The sequence below is a fragment of the Lepisosteus platostomus genome, chromosome 3 (assembly GCF_059453375.1).
Source record: "Lepisosteus platostomus isolate fLepPlt1 chromosome 3, fLepPlt1.hap1, whole genome shotgun sequence".
Classification (NCBI taxonomy): Eukaryota; Metazoa; Chordata; class Actinopteri; order Semionotiformes; family Lepisosteidae; genus Lepisosteus; species Lepisosteus platostomus.
The window spans coordinates 14277433-14292736 of record NC_142613.1 but is presented as its reverse complement, the minus strand read 5'-3'; the positions used below and the strand labels follow the sequence as shown (position 1 = coordinate 14292736).

At 34.7% G+C, this 15304-nt stretch overlaps 1 protein-coding gene across 2 annotated transcripts; it reads right to left on the bottom strand.

Moving 5' to 3' along the window:
- Positions 1 to 1366: 1366 nt before the first annotated feature.
- LOC148674506 (uncharacterized) lies at positions 1367 to 11692 on the bottom strand. 2 transcript variants are annotated; one of them, XM_088624655.1, is made up of 9 exons: positions 11483 to 11692; positions 11310 to 11345; positions 9155 to 9469; positions 8675 to 9004; positions 8357 to 8443; positions 7716 to 7764; positions 6613 to 6683; positions 5944 to 6002; positions 1367 to 4827 (listed from the first exon to the last, which is right to left on the bottom strand). In XM_088624655.1, the coding sequence occupies exons 1-9, from the start codon at positions 11514 to 11516 to the stop codon at positions 4651 to 4653; spliced, it is 1158 nt and encodes a 385-aa protein (XP_088480781.1). In that variant the 5' UTR covers positions 11517 to 11692; the 3' UTR covers positions 1367 to 4650. The 2 variants fall into 2 exon arrangements, with proteins under 2 accessions (XP_088480781.1, XP_088480782.1); XM_088624656.1 differs by lacking the exons at positions 11310 to 11345; positions 11483 to 11692 and adding an exon at positions 9653 to 10188.
- Between the last annotated feature and the right edge of the window lie 3612 nt (positions 11693 to 15304).

Sequence of the window (15304 nt, the reverse complement as noted above, 5' to 3'; positions counted from 1 at the left end):
ACTGTTTCTTTGTGCCCGCAGGAGATCTGAATCCCCAAAAATTGGATGAGTATTCAACTTCAATGCATTACAGCTCGAGAATTCAATTGTTATCCCAACCAGTTGATATCAATTTAATTCCTAAGAGTTATGTACTTGTTTGAGTATCTAATGTAGAAGTTGTAACCAAGTTCACTTTACGAAACGGTCTTAATGAATGATATACTGAACGTATGTCCTCTTGATATGTGTAACACTTTGTAACTGATTGAATATATACCTTTTGTATTCTGATAACCCTCTCGATAAGATCTGTTAGGTTTATAGGCATATTCTATGTATTAATAAATGTATCCTCGTGTATTAGTACCTGTGTGTGTGCGTTGTTTGAGTTATGTCGCATGGTTGGACTCTAAAGCCATCAAAAGAATCAACTTTGTGATTTACTGCTACAATTAATAATTGTCTCAGTAAATGCCCAAACCCTACAGAACTGGTGCCTTCAGAGAGCCACTATGATTACATATTTGGCGTCCCTGAACCGGTTTTCTCTACAACTGTATATGGCTGGTCTCGGTACTTTAAAGAAAAAATACACAGCAGTATTCCATTTCTCCCTAAACATTTTAAGCATCTCAGTCTTTAACTAACGTGAAATAACGTGTGTATAAAATGTGGTAGTTTTAAGCTTTTCTGCCAATAGGCTCGATACCAGAGTCAACAAGCATACCTTTAGAATTTGATTAGTAGGGAATATAACGTGGAATCACGTATCTAAAGAAATTAATAACAATATAATTTGGTTTCTGTCAAAGCGCAATGAAACCTATAACTTGATTCTTATGGACGCCCGGTCCCACCAGGGATTAAAGAAAAACATGGAATCGCGTATCTAAAGAAATAACAGTATACAGTAACTATGTTCATGCACAAACAGTAGCATGTTACATTATTAATTTGGGCGTCTCCTCTTGCCAGAAAGCGCTAAATTGCATTTTGTGGTTTTTGACTTTTTTTAAATTAAAACCCATACATAAGCTGATACTGTTAAGACTTTTAATTATTTTAAACTGTATTACAGCAGCACAATGCACAATACAACATAAATCGCTACCTTTGTCTTCTGCGTAATAATGTTCAGAAATAAGAAATAAGATTGCTCATAAATGCGCCTTATGACAAGGTTGTTTAATGACAAAGTATTGTTTATCTCATGGTTAATAGTCAAGTGTAGCCAAAAAGAGAAAACATCGACTTTATTTAAACTCCAGCGAAAGTATTAATGGTTTTTAATTACCATACTTTTATGGTACATGACTTTGCTAAAATGTATTTAAAAATAAAAACGATTACAAATGGCAGCGGAGAGAGAGAGACACACACACAGTTTTTCATTGTCAAAAAGTAATTGTTTTTTACTTTGTCAGCACCCAGACAAACACAAACGCGTTTTTAATAAAATGCTTTTATTCATTCTTATTCAATCAGACTCACATTCCCGAATGTCCCCCACCCCGGTCAAAAAAGGGAAATTTTAGTAGCTAAGCATAAAACGCAGAGGAGCATAACGAAGGTCATAAAGGTCATAAACGATATTAATTTAGGAATTTAAACATATAATGTAAACTGTATGTTGCTGTTATTGGTATTTTAAAGAAAAAATACACACCAATACTCAATTTCTCCCTAAACAACGGGAGGGGGGGAACAAGCTGCCCAGCCATGTAGAATGCTACAGAACCCCAAACAGACAATACACACTAGCCGAATATTTGACCAAGATATCCAGACACAGCTGTATGAGCTCCACCAGTAAAACTCAAAGTATAAAGCTGGTCCACACTATTTGTAACGACTTTATTTTTTCATCGACACAAAGTAACACCCACCACAGCATTTCGTTGATCTAACTTACAAGGATGGGACATTAGCTAGCCAATATGATAAAGGAATAACTTTTTTGTTTATTTCTTTAGCACATTTATTTGAACATTTCCATCGATTGTACAAGCACTGAAAAACTGTTCAATCCCTAGTTCGTCAGGCATTTTCTTTTACTATAACAGATAGAAAAACTCCCTTGCTTTTAACAGAACGTTTCATAATTTCTAACAACGAAAATTATTTAAACTGCGACACTTTTATCATTCAAGGAGAGCTCAAAATATCACAAGGATCCTCAAGTGATCAACAAAGACAATAGAAAAGATGTGTACTGTATAAGATACTGTCCATGGGAATCCAAGCTTTTTTATCCACGCTAAGTAGTCTTTAAACTTTCTTTGTTACACAGTGAAGTCAAAATTCCGGGATGTTCCTATATGTACACTGGGCAAATGTTCCGAGGTGAAATTCTTCCAGCACGGGGGTACCTTTAAAGAGGAGACGACGGCACCGAATATTTTTGGTGCGCCCTCTCTTTAAAGCCCTGGCCAAATATGAAGACAGTACGTACAGTTATAATTCAAACTGAATTAAAAACTACACATCCCAGTTACCATGGTGGTGCTTGTGATCATTGCGTTTAACCAACGAAACAGGGTGAAAAATCAGTCACATGACTTTGGGGCTGAGTTTCAAAAGCTTAACCTATCAGCAAGACAGCAAAGACATTTTTCCAAGAAAGTTTAGCCTTTGTCACTAATGAAACCACTAAATAAAGACATAAATATAGAAATGGACAATTAATTGACTTTTATATTTCTAAATAGCACAACATAAAAACTGTTGTTTGAAAATGAAATGGTTGAAATTCACTTGAAAATACCTGTGAAACCGGTTTAATTCGTCACAGTCAGCACTCCCGCAGAGAGTGATGACTTTGGTGCTTAAAATGTTTAGGGAGAAATGGAGTATTGGTGTGTGACTTGTGGAGTTAAAAGCTGCCAATATGTATCTATATAGCAAGTGGTGTACAGCTTTTTAATATAGATTACACTTTTCTAAAATGTATTTGAAAAAAAACACACACACGATAGAAGCAGGAAGCAGAAGCAGGGACAATTGTAAGAAGGAAAGAAGGTGACTATTCGTTGCTATTAAAAATGACTTAAATTCGATCATGTTGTGATATTTAGAAATATAAAAAGTCAATTAATTGTCCATAATATTGCTATTCTATTTTTTCAAAGAAATGTTTGTTAAAAGAAAATTCACAGCACTGGCTGGATTTGAACACATAACCTGTGGGTTACTAAACAGGCACATAAACCAGTAGGCTACTGGGGAAGTCACATGAAGAGAGGCGAAACAGCCCTACACAGCCCTGTCGCAGTACACAAATATAATTATATCGTTATTAATTTCTTTAGATACGCGATTCCATATTATATTAGCAGAAAAGCTTAAAACTACCACTTTTTTACACGCTGTTTCACATGTTAAAGACTTCGATGCTTAAAATGTTTAGGGAGAAATGGAATACTGGTGTGTATTTTTTCTTTAAAGTACCAAGACCAGCCATATACTGTAATACTGTATGTTTATGTTCCAAAATTAATATCATTTATGGCCTTCACATGCGTTATGCTCCTATTCTTTTTATGCTCAGCTACTAAGATTTCCCTTCAGTGGTAAAATTCCATATAAATATTCAGTACTAAAATGGGCATAGTAAAGACATTTAAATCTTTCTATGACCGACCAACGCACCACGAGTGCCCCTGTTGGTCAACCAATGACGTACTGCGGTATTTTGTGTCACCTCCGGTAAGTGTCTGTGCCGCGCACTTTGAATGGCTGCATCTGTAATACAAGTATTACTTACAAGTACAATTACACGTACACCTTAACCATTTCATTCTTATAACACTTACTGTACACTTAATGTATTTACTGTAAATTAATTATCACTCATCCTAAAGCTGACTTGGACCCCCAAATCCCCAAAATAAGTAGTCTTAAACCTTAAACCTAGCTTGGTTGCTGAAGCCTGACAGTCATCAGATTTTGACATGTTCCTAAAAAAAAAACGTGAAACATGAAACAAGAGTGAAACAATCAAAACCATTGATAAAAGCTCTTGCAAATATATAAGATTCGATAATACTTTCATGCAACTAATCTGACTGACTCAGTTTTGGGATACAATAACCAAATGGTGAACCACGCCAAAGCAGCCAAAATTCTCCAAAATAATAACTAATGTGGAGTTTTTAACAGGTTTGCACCCAGAAGGTCTTAATGGCTGTGACTATTCAGCTATGAATGAACATTCATACTATGCTAGAATATTCTGAACTGAATGTGCAGGAGGCCATATTACAGTATTTTTGTATATTTTTTATTTCACCTACAAATGCCAATATCTCAGTCATTTTTTTCAAAATATTTTACATGAAGGAAATGTCCACAAGCTTGACAGAATTAAATTACAATAGTGAACAATATACTGTAAGATAACACATTTAAAGAAAAATGTGAAGAAAGGCCAACTAGATATTAAAGTCAAGGAACCGACTGCATTGAACGTTTGGTACCTTTTTATTTTGCTTGTTATTTCATCGTTAATTTTATCATTAATAAATTAACCAAGGAGAAATCAACAACCCATGTGCCCTTTCTTGTTGTCCTCCTTCTGGTTTATAAAATAATCAGCTTTTACAACATATTGTACACTACAAGATTTGTCATACATTTAGCAAAAACAGCAAGAAGTGTCTCACTCATTAATCACCAAAGCAGTTCTGGTCTGAAGTTGCGTGTGGTCTTTGTGAATTTCACAGTGGTGTACTCCTCAGATTGATTGACCTGCATCACTGAGGCTGGTTTCTTTAGTTGTTTTCTTTGTTCTTTAGTTGTCCAGTTGACTGAGGCGTAGCACACTTCACCCTCTGTCTTTTCTGCAGTCTATAGAAACAGCAAATAGTAAACAGCAAATGTTTCATGAAATGACCTTCAAAAATAACACAACAAGGTCATTATTTCATTTCAAACTGGGAATTGACCATTTCTTTACGTCTTGACTCACAGCAACAACAACTGTAATGTGCAGGGACACTCTTCCACTCTTCCTACCATCAGAATCCTTCACAATTTGATAGCTCTACAAATGCCTTACAGAAGACTTAGTTCAGATTGGATGATCTTCTTGTCTGCCCCTGCTTTCACTGCAACTCTGCAAGTACCCAGGAAGTCACAGTGGTCACTATTACACCAAGATCTGTAGAAATCCCTAACATTAACCAGTTAATGACAATTGGCCACTATAAAAATCACAACATCTAGGCTGTACCACAATCACTTTCCTGTATTATTCCCATTATTCAATTCTACATCTCTGGTGTATAAAACATAATTCTTTAACATAGGGGTCAAGAGAAGTCTGTGCTCATTCCTTGGTATTAGTGTATTTTGATAGTTTCTTATTTCATAAAATTATGCTGCATGTCATAGTTACATCTGTAAAGATGTCAGATGTCTGGAAAGACCAAAATACAATACAAAGAAATCTTAGATTACCAATCTGAAAATAGGTTTGAACACTTATTCTATTAGTGCTGAAATTATGTGAGATTTAAGCAGTGGTGACAGCAAGTTAGATTTGGTCATGTAGTATCAATTGCTAGAGAAGCAAGCTCTGAAATGTGGGAATGATCTGTACCCAACATCCATCCATCTATTTCCAAGCTGGTTCATCCAATACAGGGTCACGTTGAAGATGGAGCCATATCTGGCAAGCAATGGGTGCAAGGCAGAATACAGCCCAGGCAAAACACCGGCTCATTGCACACAAACTTACACCAGGGCCCTTTTTCCCAGAAGCCAACTATTAGTATCCTTCTGCACTGCACAACACATAAACACAGGGAGAACATACAAACTCCACAGAGATAGCACCCCAGGTCTGGAATTGAACCCAGAACCCCAGTGCTGTGAGGCAACAATGCTAACTACTGCACCACCGGACCAACTCATTTTCAACATAACCTTCATAAAAAAATATTTTTTTCATATAATCAGTACATTTATTGGTGCTGTGTTTCCATTTTCAGTCTGCTGGTGCCCATTAACACTGCAGGAATCTGCGAGAAACCATGAAGTAGACATAGATTAAGGGTTGGTATTGTATACCTGCTACGCAAAAATCAGAGTAAGGACAGTGTTAAGAACATTTACTGTTAAGAATCCATTATGATACATTGTTAATGTTTTTACACAAATATGAAGAAAAGGGAAACTACTTTTATGAGGTAACTTATAACTTTATTTACTGTAGTACCTACTGTATACACACTACATAGATAATTGTGAATGATGACTTTTTAATATTATTTTCTGCCATATTCCATTAATTTTAAAGTACTCTCTTACTCAAGTAACTTTAAGGTTTAAAAAGAAAATTCACCAAAACTAAAGAGTCAGTAGGTATTCTAAGTAGTAATTTATATACAGTAAATCCCAAGACTTTTAAATTCATCTCATTACCATGGCATTCGTTTTGTTTAATTAAACCTCATAACAAACTTCATCTGTATGGTCAAACAAAATATTAATAAACACTCTTTCTTTATTGCAATCAAAGAAGATGGTTTGTCTTTATTTTCTGAAATGATTATAATTGCATTCAATTTCTACTTTTTAATTGAAAAATTAAAACTTGTATACAGTATAGTGTCTTAGATTCCTGAGTACCTGATATCTCCAGTGTCTTTTTTCTCCCATCTGCATCAATATCTAAGTAACTACTTTCTTGGTAATGATTCCTAGAAAAAGAGAATAATTAGAAATTCAACACATATTAAAAGCTACTTCTGTTGCCCTTATTAAAAGCTGTGTCATAAAGCCTTTCAGAGTCCAATCACTAAGTATTTTTCCATTTTATTTCCTTATATTGAATATTCATACTATATTTACAGTACAGCATAAAATATGAAATCAGAGTCACCTCGAACATTTCAGAGGATTTTTTTTCTGCACAGTGGACTGGACTATTATTCTGTAATTTACTTGAAGCCTGTGAATAATACATCCATCCATTTTCCAACCGCTTCCTCCAATTCAGGGTGGCTGGGGTGCCAGAGTCTATTCCAGTAAGAAATGGAAACAGGGTACAACCTCTCTGAGATGCCAGTCCATTGCAGGACAGACACACAGACACAGACATGCACACACTCTCATTTTGGAACTATTTTCCCAGAAGCCAAATAACCTAACTGTTATTTAGGACTGTGAGAGGAACACAGAGCTCCCAGAGGAAACCCAGACAAACACGGGGAGAACATACAAACTCCGCACCCATAGACCTCCAAGTTCAGGTTTGCCCCAGCAATGTGAAGCAGAAATGCTAACCAAACTTCACCACCGTGCTGCCCACATGAATAATACAGGTTTTTGTACTTATGTATTTCCTTCACATTAACTTGGAAATGTCTGTTTCTAAGATCAGCTCTGCTTAATCACTCATGCTGGTATACATTTTGAGGACACATAACATTAAAGTAATAGTGTTAGACAAAGTGTGTGTTGTACTGGGATAATATCACACATGGTGTTTGAACATGCTACAATAACAGTGTTTCAGTAAAGATACAGTATATTAACAAATAGAAATGTGTTTAATTTTTAATAAAATAATGTATTCATGTTAATTTAAGTGTATTCTGTAGGGGATCGCTGTGCTGTAAACACTTTATTTGTTAAGAAGTATGTTTCAAAGCTTATACTGCTACTATAACATGCACAGCACTAAAGAAAATAGGAAGTGAAAAGCTGATTAAAAAATAATGAAACCATACCTGATGTTATTCCTTTGATCTGTCTTTGAAAACAAAGTCAGCATATGTGCTGAAACAAATAATATGATTTGATTTATATAATTAGGTTAGTGTATAGTACTGTACGCATTTGTAAGTACAGTAGCAGTAATGTATCATGTTAAAACTGCTGTTAAATTAGTATTTTAAATTGATATATTGCTATGAACAGCAGGGTTCAGCTCTTTAAAAAAAAACACATGCTGTAACTACATTTAGTAATTTCATTTTAAGTACAACAATTTTACTTTCCAAAAGCATTTTTAAAATACTTTACATTATTTTTTAAATGCTACTTTATTAGATATTTTTATCTTTACATTTCCTTCATTACTATGAATTCATGTATTACATTTAAAGTACAGTAAGTTAAATTCAAATGAATCTAGAAAAATGCCTTGCTCAATCTGAAAACTCAAAATACATGAAAATTGAGAGCAAAGACAGTTTAAAAAGAAATCCTTTTAGTTTAGTGATGTTGTGTTCTGGAATGTAGGAAGATATTAAATGCCATAGTTGTAAGAGAGGATAACACACTATGTTTGCAGCAGTCTACAAGTGGCTCGGTGTTCTGGAGTAAAAGAGGATATTAAATGTTGTAGGTGTAAGAAAAGGTAACATACTGTATTTGCAGCAGACCAGCGTCAATCCAGCAGCAACTATTATAATGAGGAGTACACTGACACACAAACCGATCAACACAGATTGTTCTGAAAAAGAGTAAAGGAACAGTAATAAAACTGAACAAAGATATTCAACAGGTGTGAGACTACAGTATCATAAAACTATATTCTAATTTCCTCAAGTCTTTATTTCTGATAAATAAAACTGTGAAAAGTAAATGACACAAATGCACTTTACAGTATGTACAGTAGTTGATAATGATAACGATTCGCTATAAAAATAAGAAACAATCCTATACTTTCAAAACTATTACTAACCATCATCTTCCAGATTTACTCTGATGCTCTGGCTGCGTCTTGAGGTCACCATCGTTTCTCCCAGCTTCACTTCCACCGAACACCTGAGGAGGATCTGAGGACTCTTCCCACTGTGTCTCTCTGACACCAGCTCTTTCACAGGGAGAGCCAGGCTGCAGGCATTAAATTCCTTACTGTAGGGCACTGATACGAGGGGAACTGTGTCAAAATTATTGTAAAAATGACAACGTGTTCCTGTGTCTGCATAGCAGAACATTTGGACAACATCTTCTTCTTTGACCGGCTTGGAGTGTGGTTCAATACGAGGTCTTCCCAGTTGACTTAGCTTGTCTGTTGGAGGAAAGATACAATATGATCTTTAAGATGTTCTTTACTGAAAACATTTATTATGCTATGTTAGGTTTTCACTTTTTAAGCATTGCTATGAATTTTGCTATTGTAACACTGCAGTAACACAAAACTTTCAAGTACCAAGCTTACCAACAACCTTTAGTTGCCAAAAGTCACTACTCATTGAGGACATCAGTTGTCCATCCACCATCACCTCAACAACACAGCTCAGAAAGACTTCAGTGCTTGCTCCAAACTCTTTCTCCCCTACCAGCTCCTCGATAGATACCGAGACGTGGCAGAACTGAAAGTCCTCTTTGAATGGCATTGTTCTGAAGGGGACCTCACTTTGATTATTATAGAAATAGCAGCGAATTCCACTCCCAAATTTGCAGCGAATCATAATGGTGTCTTCTATATTCATTTGTTTCTCTGGAGACTCTATGTAAGGTTTTTGAAGGAGACCTGCAGGAAAAAAGAACCACAAATCTGTTCACTTTATGTATCTCCTACTTTAAAAATACATTTAAAGCAGTGACATAGCTGTACATGTGATAAGGAAATGTTCATTGTTGTTCAGAAATAATAAATATGCCAAATTATGTTTAGTGTTGGGTGGCACAGCGGTGCAGTGTTAGTATTGCTGACCTGTAACACTGGGCCCTCCATGCAGATTGTACAGTATGTTTCCCCTCATTCACATAGGTTTCCCACAGGTACTAAAGTTTTCTCCCACAGTCCGAAGACCTACTGGTACTGTAGGTTAATTGGCTTTTGAAAAAAGCTGGCCCTGGTCTGATTGTGTGTTTGTGACTGTGTGTGCCCTGCGATGGACGGGTGTGTTTCCAGGGTGTATTCTGTCTGCTTGCTGAGATACTGGACGCTCCGGCACCCCTGTGACGGTGAATGGGATGAGGCCGTTAGGAAATTGATAAATTAATTATTTGTATTTCTAAGTTTTAAACAAAATGTTTTGCCCCTTTATGCCACTGATTAAATGCATTTAAACACAATTTAAGATGAATGTCTTTTTTCTGCTTTCTTGTAGAAAGGCAATTACTCACTTTCTATTTGATGATCATACAGTCCAATACAGTAGTGGTGCATTTTACGACATTAGAATTAGAAAGATAAGGACGTTTTAGTGCTGGTTGTTTTTTCACATCTTGTTTCTTTTAATTCGTTTTTTAATGCACAATTTATTTAATGTACAGTATGTAGTATATACAGTATATACAAAAAAAAAAATACAAAAGTGGGGAACAGTACACTCCTCAAAAAAAGATCAATGCAACAAAGAAAACAGTGAACTCAGACTTGCTAACACATTTTTATTTAATTAACAGGTTGTGAAGTAATCAAATCAACACATCCTTGTTACATATAAATACTAGATCTCAAAGTTCATATAGTCTGTGGTTTAAAACTCAGCTCAGGTCCAAACAAAATGGGCAACAACCATGTAGTGCTGCAATGTATCCAGATGCAGTTCTGATAAACAAATAATTGTTAGAATAGGTTTCCCTATGGAGGTGAATATTTTACCTGTTTTTACTGAACAACGGGTGAGTACACTTTTATCAATATAAAATACAAAGTGGAATGTCTGTATCAACCACTTAAGATATATTCGGATTTTGTTTGTGATTGTTTTTAGTTTTTCTTTCAATTACACTCTGAATACTGTAGCTTCTGTTATTGTAGCAACTGACACGCATATTGTGCAAAATTCATCAATCTAAATAAGCTTTGTACTGTATTTACTCCAGGTCTTTTTTGCATTGTGGTTCCCGCTGTTATCTCTACAGGTACAGGTATTAAAAAATGTTCAGAAAAGTATATTGGTAGTAGTGATAGTTATTAAACATTATATAACAATCATGCGTAATCATTCTTTTTTTTCTTATTTCTGCTTCTCTCTGAATAAGCCACAAATACATGCTTTGTATATATATATTCCAATCAGCATTCTTTTTTTAATTTAATTATTACATTCCCAATGTACTGTATTCACTGTACCTATACATATTTGCCAGATATACATATTTGTTTGTCTTTTATCATTTGACAGCTTGGAAATTTAAAATATTTCCAAGATACAGTTCATATTAAAGTCAGGGACCCAATAAGACATTTCAGATTTTTTTTTTTTACTAAAACATATTTCAAAATGAAATCATAATCAATGTAAGGTTTTGAATACTAGAGGATCCATAACCCCTGATAAAAAAATTATCAAATCTTCTATATGGCACTTGGTACTGTATAATTGTACTTGGTAATACAAAGAAAAGAAATAACATACCTGACACTTCTGATCTTACATGAACTCCAACTATAACTTGAACAAAAACAAGTCCATTAAAAAATTACAAGCAGAAACATTCTAAAATAATAACAGAAATATAAAATAAGAATAGAAAACTGGTAACAATAATCAAAAAATAATTCAAATAATTGGAATTGTATTGTACTTACTCAGTAAATGAAACCAAATAAACAGAGTCATCATATTAGGATGTTTGAAGGTAATACTGTATTGTTCTAATGTGGAGAAATGTTACGATGAAACACTAAAACACCACAGTGAACCAAAATAGGAAACATGGTTTCGCCCCTCACAAAATAAATATGAAGTGATACCGCCTTGTGTAATTCAAACTGTAAAGGTAGTTTACATTTACAGAAATTGGATGCGTGTACCACAAATGAATTTTAGACTCTGTTACAGCGTTGGTAGAAAAACAGCAATACCTTATTCTTATCTAAGCAAACCCTTAGAAGTAACCACAGAAATTACAAGAACAAACTGAACTATGACATTAGTCTAGTAGACCTAAACAGAGAGTAACAGTTTAACTGCATGCAGTCTTTCTTTTCCCAAACAGTTTATTTTAATCACCAAAATATACATTAGTTCTCCAGATAGTGCATAGAGGCAGTACAAAGATCTGTGTAGTTAAACTGACCTGTAGGCTATCAATGCCATGCATTACAAGTTATACTTGAGGAATAAAAGACAAAAACATAACATTTATCTCTTGTTCCTTAAACCTGTATGTTCACAGTTGTCTATAATTTAAAAAGCACAGACAAAAAAGTGGATTTCTGTGGCACATAACAATGTATGGAAAACACATATTACACAATTTCTTGAAAGAGACAAAGGAAATGTGCAAAAGTCCTACTCAGGCTTATGCTTGAGACGTGACACTTTATAGCAGCTCTAACTGAGTTACAATATTGAGCTCTCTCACTAAAAACTCTCTCTCTAAAAGCCATGGGTGTGACTTTTTTTTAACATAACATACAGTAACATACAATACCGTAGTTCTGTCTAATTTGGCTTGGATTAGGAGAAAATCCTGAGCATGGTAAGACATTAATGTAATAGTCTTCAGATACAATTTTCAAACCTGAACATTTCCACATTTGCATTAACTTGTTTTGAATTTTGAAATTTTGAAACTCTCAGTGGGCTCACATGAATAAGTGTGCTGGTCACAATAGGATTTCTGCAATGTACTGTTGAGCTGTTAGGTTGCTTTAAGTTTTACATTTCAGGGGAAATGTTTTACTTGTTTTCTTTGCTTTTGTAACAGTTGAAGCACTGGCAACATGTTCTGCCAAGATGATATAAAAAACATGGAGGATGTTCAATTATAAAACATGATATTACAAGGCAAGTGGCAAAGGCAAAGAAAATTAATTGATACAAAACAACTTTGTACGGCAAAAATTTGGTATTAAAATATGTTTAATTAAAGCAAAAATTCTTATAATTGAGTGTTCATATAATGATCTGTGATGTAATGAATGAAGCTCATTTTAGCAAATTGTTTAGTAAGAAATTCTGACAATACTGTATTCCTTACAACATAACCAAAATTTACATACAGTAGTTTGAAATAATCACTACCATAATATTTTAAATAATTTTGGATAATAATGCTAAAATCTATTCCATAGTCAGAGCAAAATGTGTTCAATTGTTCAATTGATCACTAGCCTTCAAGAATGAGCAAGGTGTCAGTCAGTATACTGTACTACGGTAGGCATTGCAGTATCACGGGCAGAAGCTTGACATAGCTTTTTTTATTCGTCAAATAGTCTGATGCAGGATTGCAGTATGCTATAAAACTGAAAGGTGGTGCAGTAAAACCTTAAAGTACGACAGCTATGAGTGATTGGCAGACATTGTTGTACAATATTAAATGTTGATTAATTCTTCTTGAAATCTCCATGCATCGACGTGCAGTGTCTCTGTACATTGGCCGTTTTCAAAACTAATACAGAATTGTGGCAAACAAACAGGCACCATATACAAAAAGTAAACTTCCCAAGGTGGATTAAACATAATGTTTTCTTCTTTAATCTATTAGTTTTTGTTCAATGTTTGCTCACTGTGTTTGCTACACTTCCCATTTTCCAGACATGAGAAACTGTAAGAATTAAAATTTATTACCATTTATAATATATTATATTAAAAAGAAAAACAAATGTCTGTTGTTTAAACAGCATTTTCACAACTATCTATATATATATCTGCTTCCAGTTGATTTATTTTGGTAACTTCATTAAAACGTAAGGGGAAAATATTGTGCTTTGAGTTATTCTGAGATATGAATTATTAAAAAATATGATATGTTTAATTAATTTAACAATTTAAAATCTGCTTGCGGCCCACATGCAGCATGTGGCTGTAGGTGGACAGCACTAATGTACAGTATGGATGCCCGTGGATATTACTTCACAGAATTCTTTAATGTGTGTGGCACATCGGGAAATGCAGTTTTTTAGTCCATGCTTACGAGTGATTAAAAACTGCATTCTGTGAGGGAGACACCTCCTGTTCCTTTTTAAACATACCCTTTAAAAATAAATAAAATCTGGTAGCAATTTGTGACATTATTTTCCTGACTTTCAGAAATTAGTAGAATGTTTCACACAGATGCCAGTGCTAATCTGCCTTTCAATCATGCTGTCCCACATACCCACCCTCAGTGTTTATTATATATTTTGACTTGTGGCAGAGCATAAAAAAATAATAAGAGATAAAAGACAAATATTTAAAATAGTTTTGGATTTTGGGAGTGGTATTTATTCATTTAAAATTTCTAAAATAATGTTTTTCTTTTTAAAGGGTCTATGTAAAATAGAACAGGGAGTGTCCCCTTCACAGAATGTACAATGGTTTTTAATCTCATGTGAGCTGAATAAAGGGACAGAACTAATGCATTTCCTGACATAGCCATGTACATTAAAGAATTCTGTGCTATTAACTGCAGCCCTCATGCAATTTTGGAACACCGTGATTATGGTGACTTTCTCATATGAAAGATGCTGTTGAGGTTTGGGCTGAGGTTTCAGGGTTAAAATTAAGGGAGGTCTGAGTTAGGGTTATCAGTATGGGAGCTCAGATGAGGCATTTGCTGTGATTGCCTTTATATAACATTGGAAACTACGGCAAGTACATTAAATAGCCAATGTTTTCATCCCAGGCAGAAGAGATTCAGTCTCTTACATACACTGAATCTATGTTTCAATGCACAATCATAAGGAATTCATTACTGTGAATTCATTTAATGTATTCTAAAATCTCTGAAAAGAAAGCTCTAATCAGTCTCTGATGTGGTATGGAATGCATGGTATAGTACATTTAAGTCACAAAACTTTATGCAATATACAGTACCTTTACCACAAAAACAGTTCAGCTTTCATGGTTTCTCATGCTCTCCCATCAACATGAGATTCTAAAAAACCTTATATCCAGAGCTGTCTTATCCATAGATAAGACAGACACGTAGATCTGAGTTTTATTGTTTGTATATGTTACGTCCCAGTGTGTGGTCCATGTGTGTTTTTGTTGCTATGTTCCACACTTCCTGACTTTGATTGTTATCCCTCCCCCATTGGTCCATCGTTACACCATTGTTTCCATATTACGTCATCGTCAATTAACTCTCGACCAATCAACTCAGCTTATTCAGTATATAACTTAGAGTTTATCAGAATGAAGGGGCCTTTCGCTTGACTTCGGTTCTGCTTGGCTCAGTTTTGTTTCGCGTTCATTTTGCTTTGGCTTTGCTTCTCCATTTTCTTTCATTTCGCTTCGTGTGTGTGTTTTCGTGTAGCTTAGGTTTTGTTGGTTTGTGTTCATCTCCTTGAACTTTCGTTTGTTTATGTTTATCTTTGTTTCAACATTATCTTGCCTAAACATATTATATCAACCTCTGTGTTCTTTTGTACCCTGTTCCTTGTGTCTACTCTCATTTTCCCTTATTTGTATTCGTACTTCAC

Excerpts from the sequence above, each read along its gene's own strand:
- LOC148674506 (XM_088624655.1), bottom strand. The coding sequence starts at position 11,516 with ATGATGACTCTGTTTATTTGGTTTCATTTACTGA. Across the intron at positions 11,346-11,482 it reads TATTTGGTTTCATTTACTGA|TTATAGTTGGAGTTCATGTA; the intron begins GTAAGTACAATA and ends TTTTTGTTCAAG. Across the intron at positions 9,005-9,154 it reads TTGGCAACTAAAGGTTGTTG|ACAAGCTAAGTCAACTGGGA; the intron begins GTAAGCTTGGTA and ends TTCCTCCAACAG.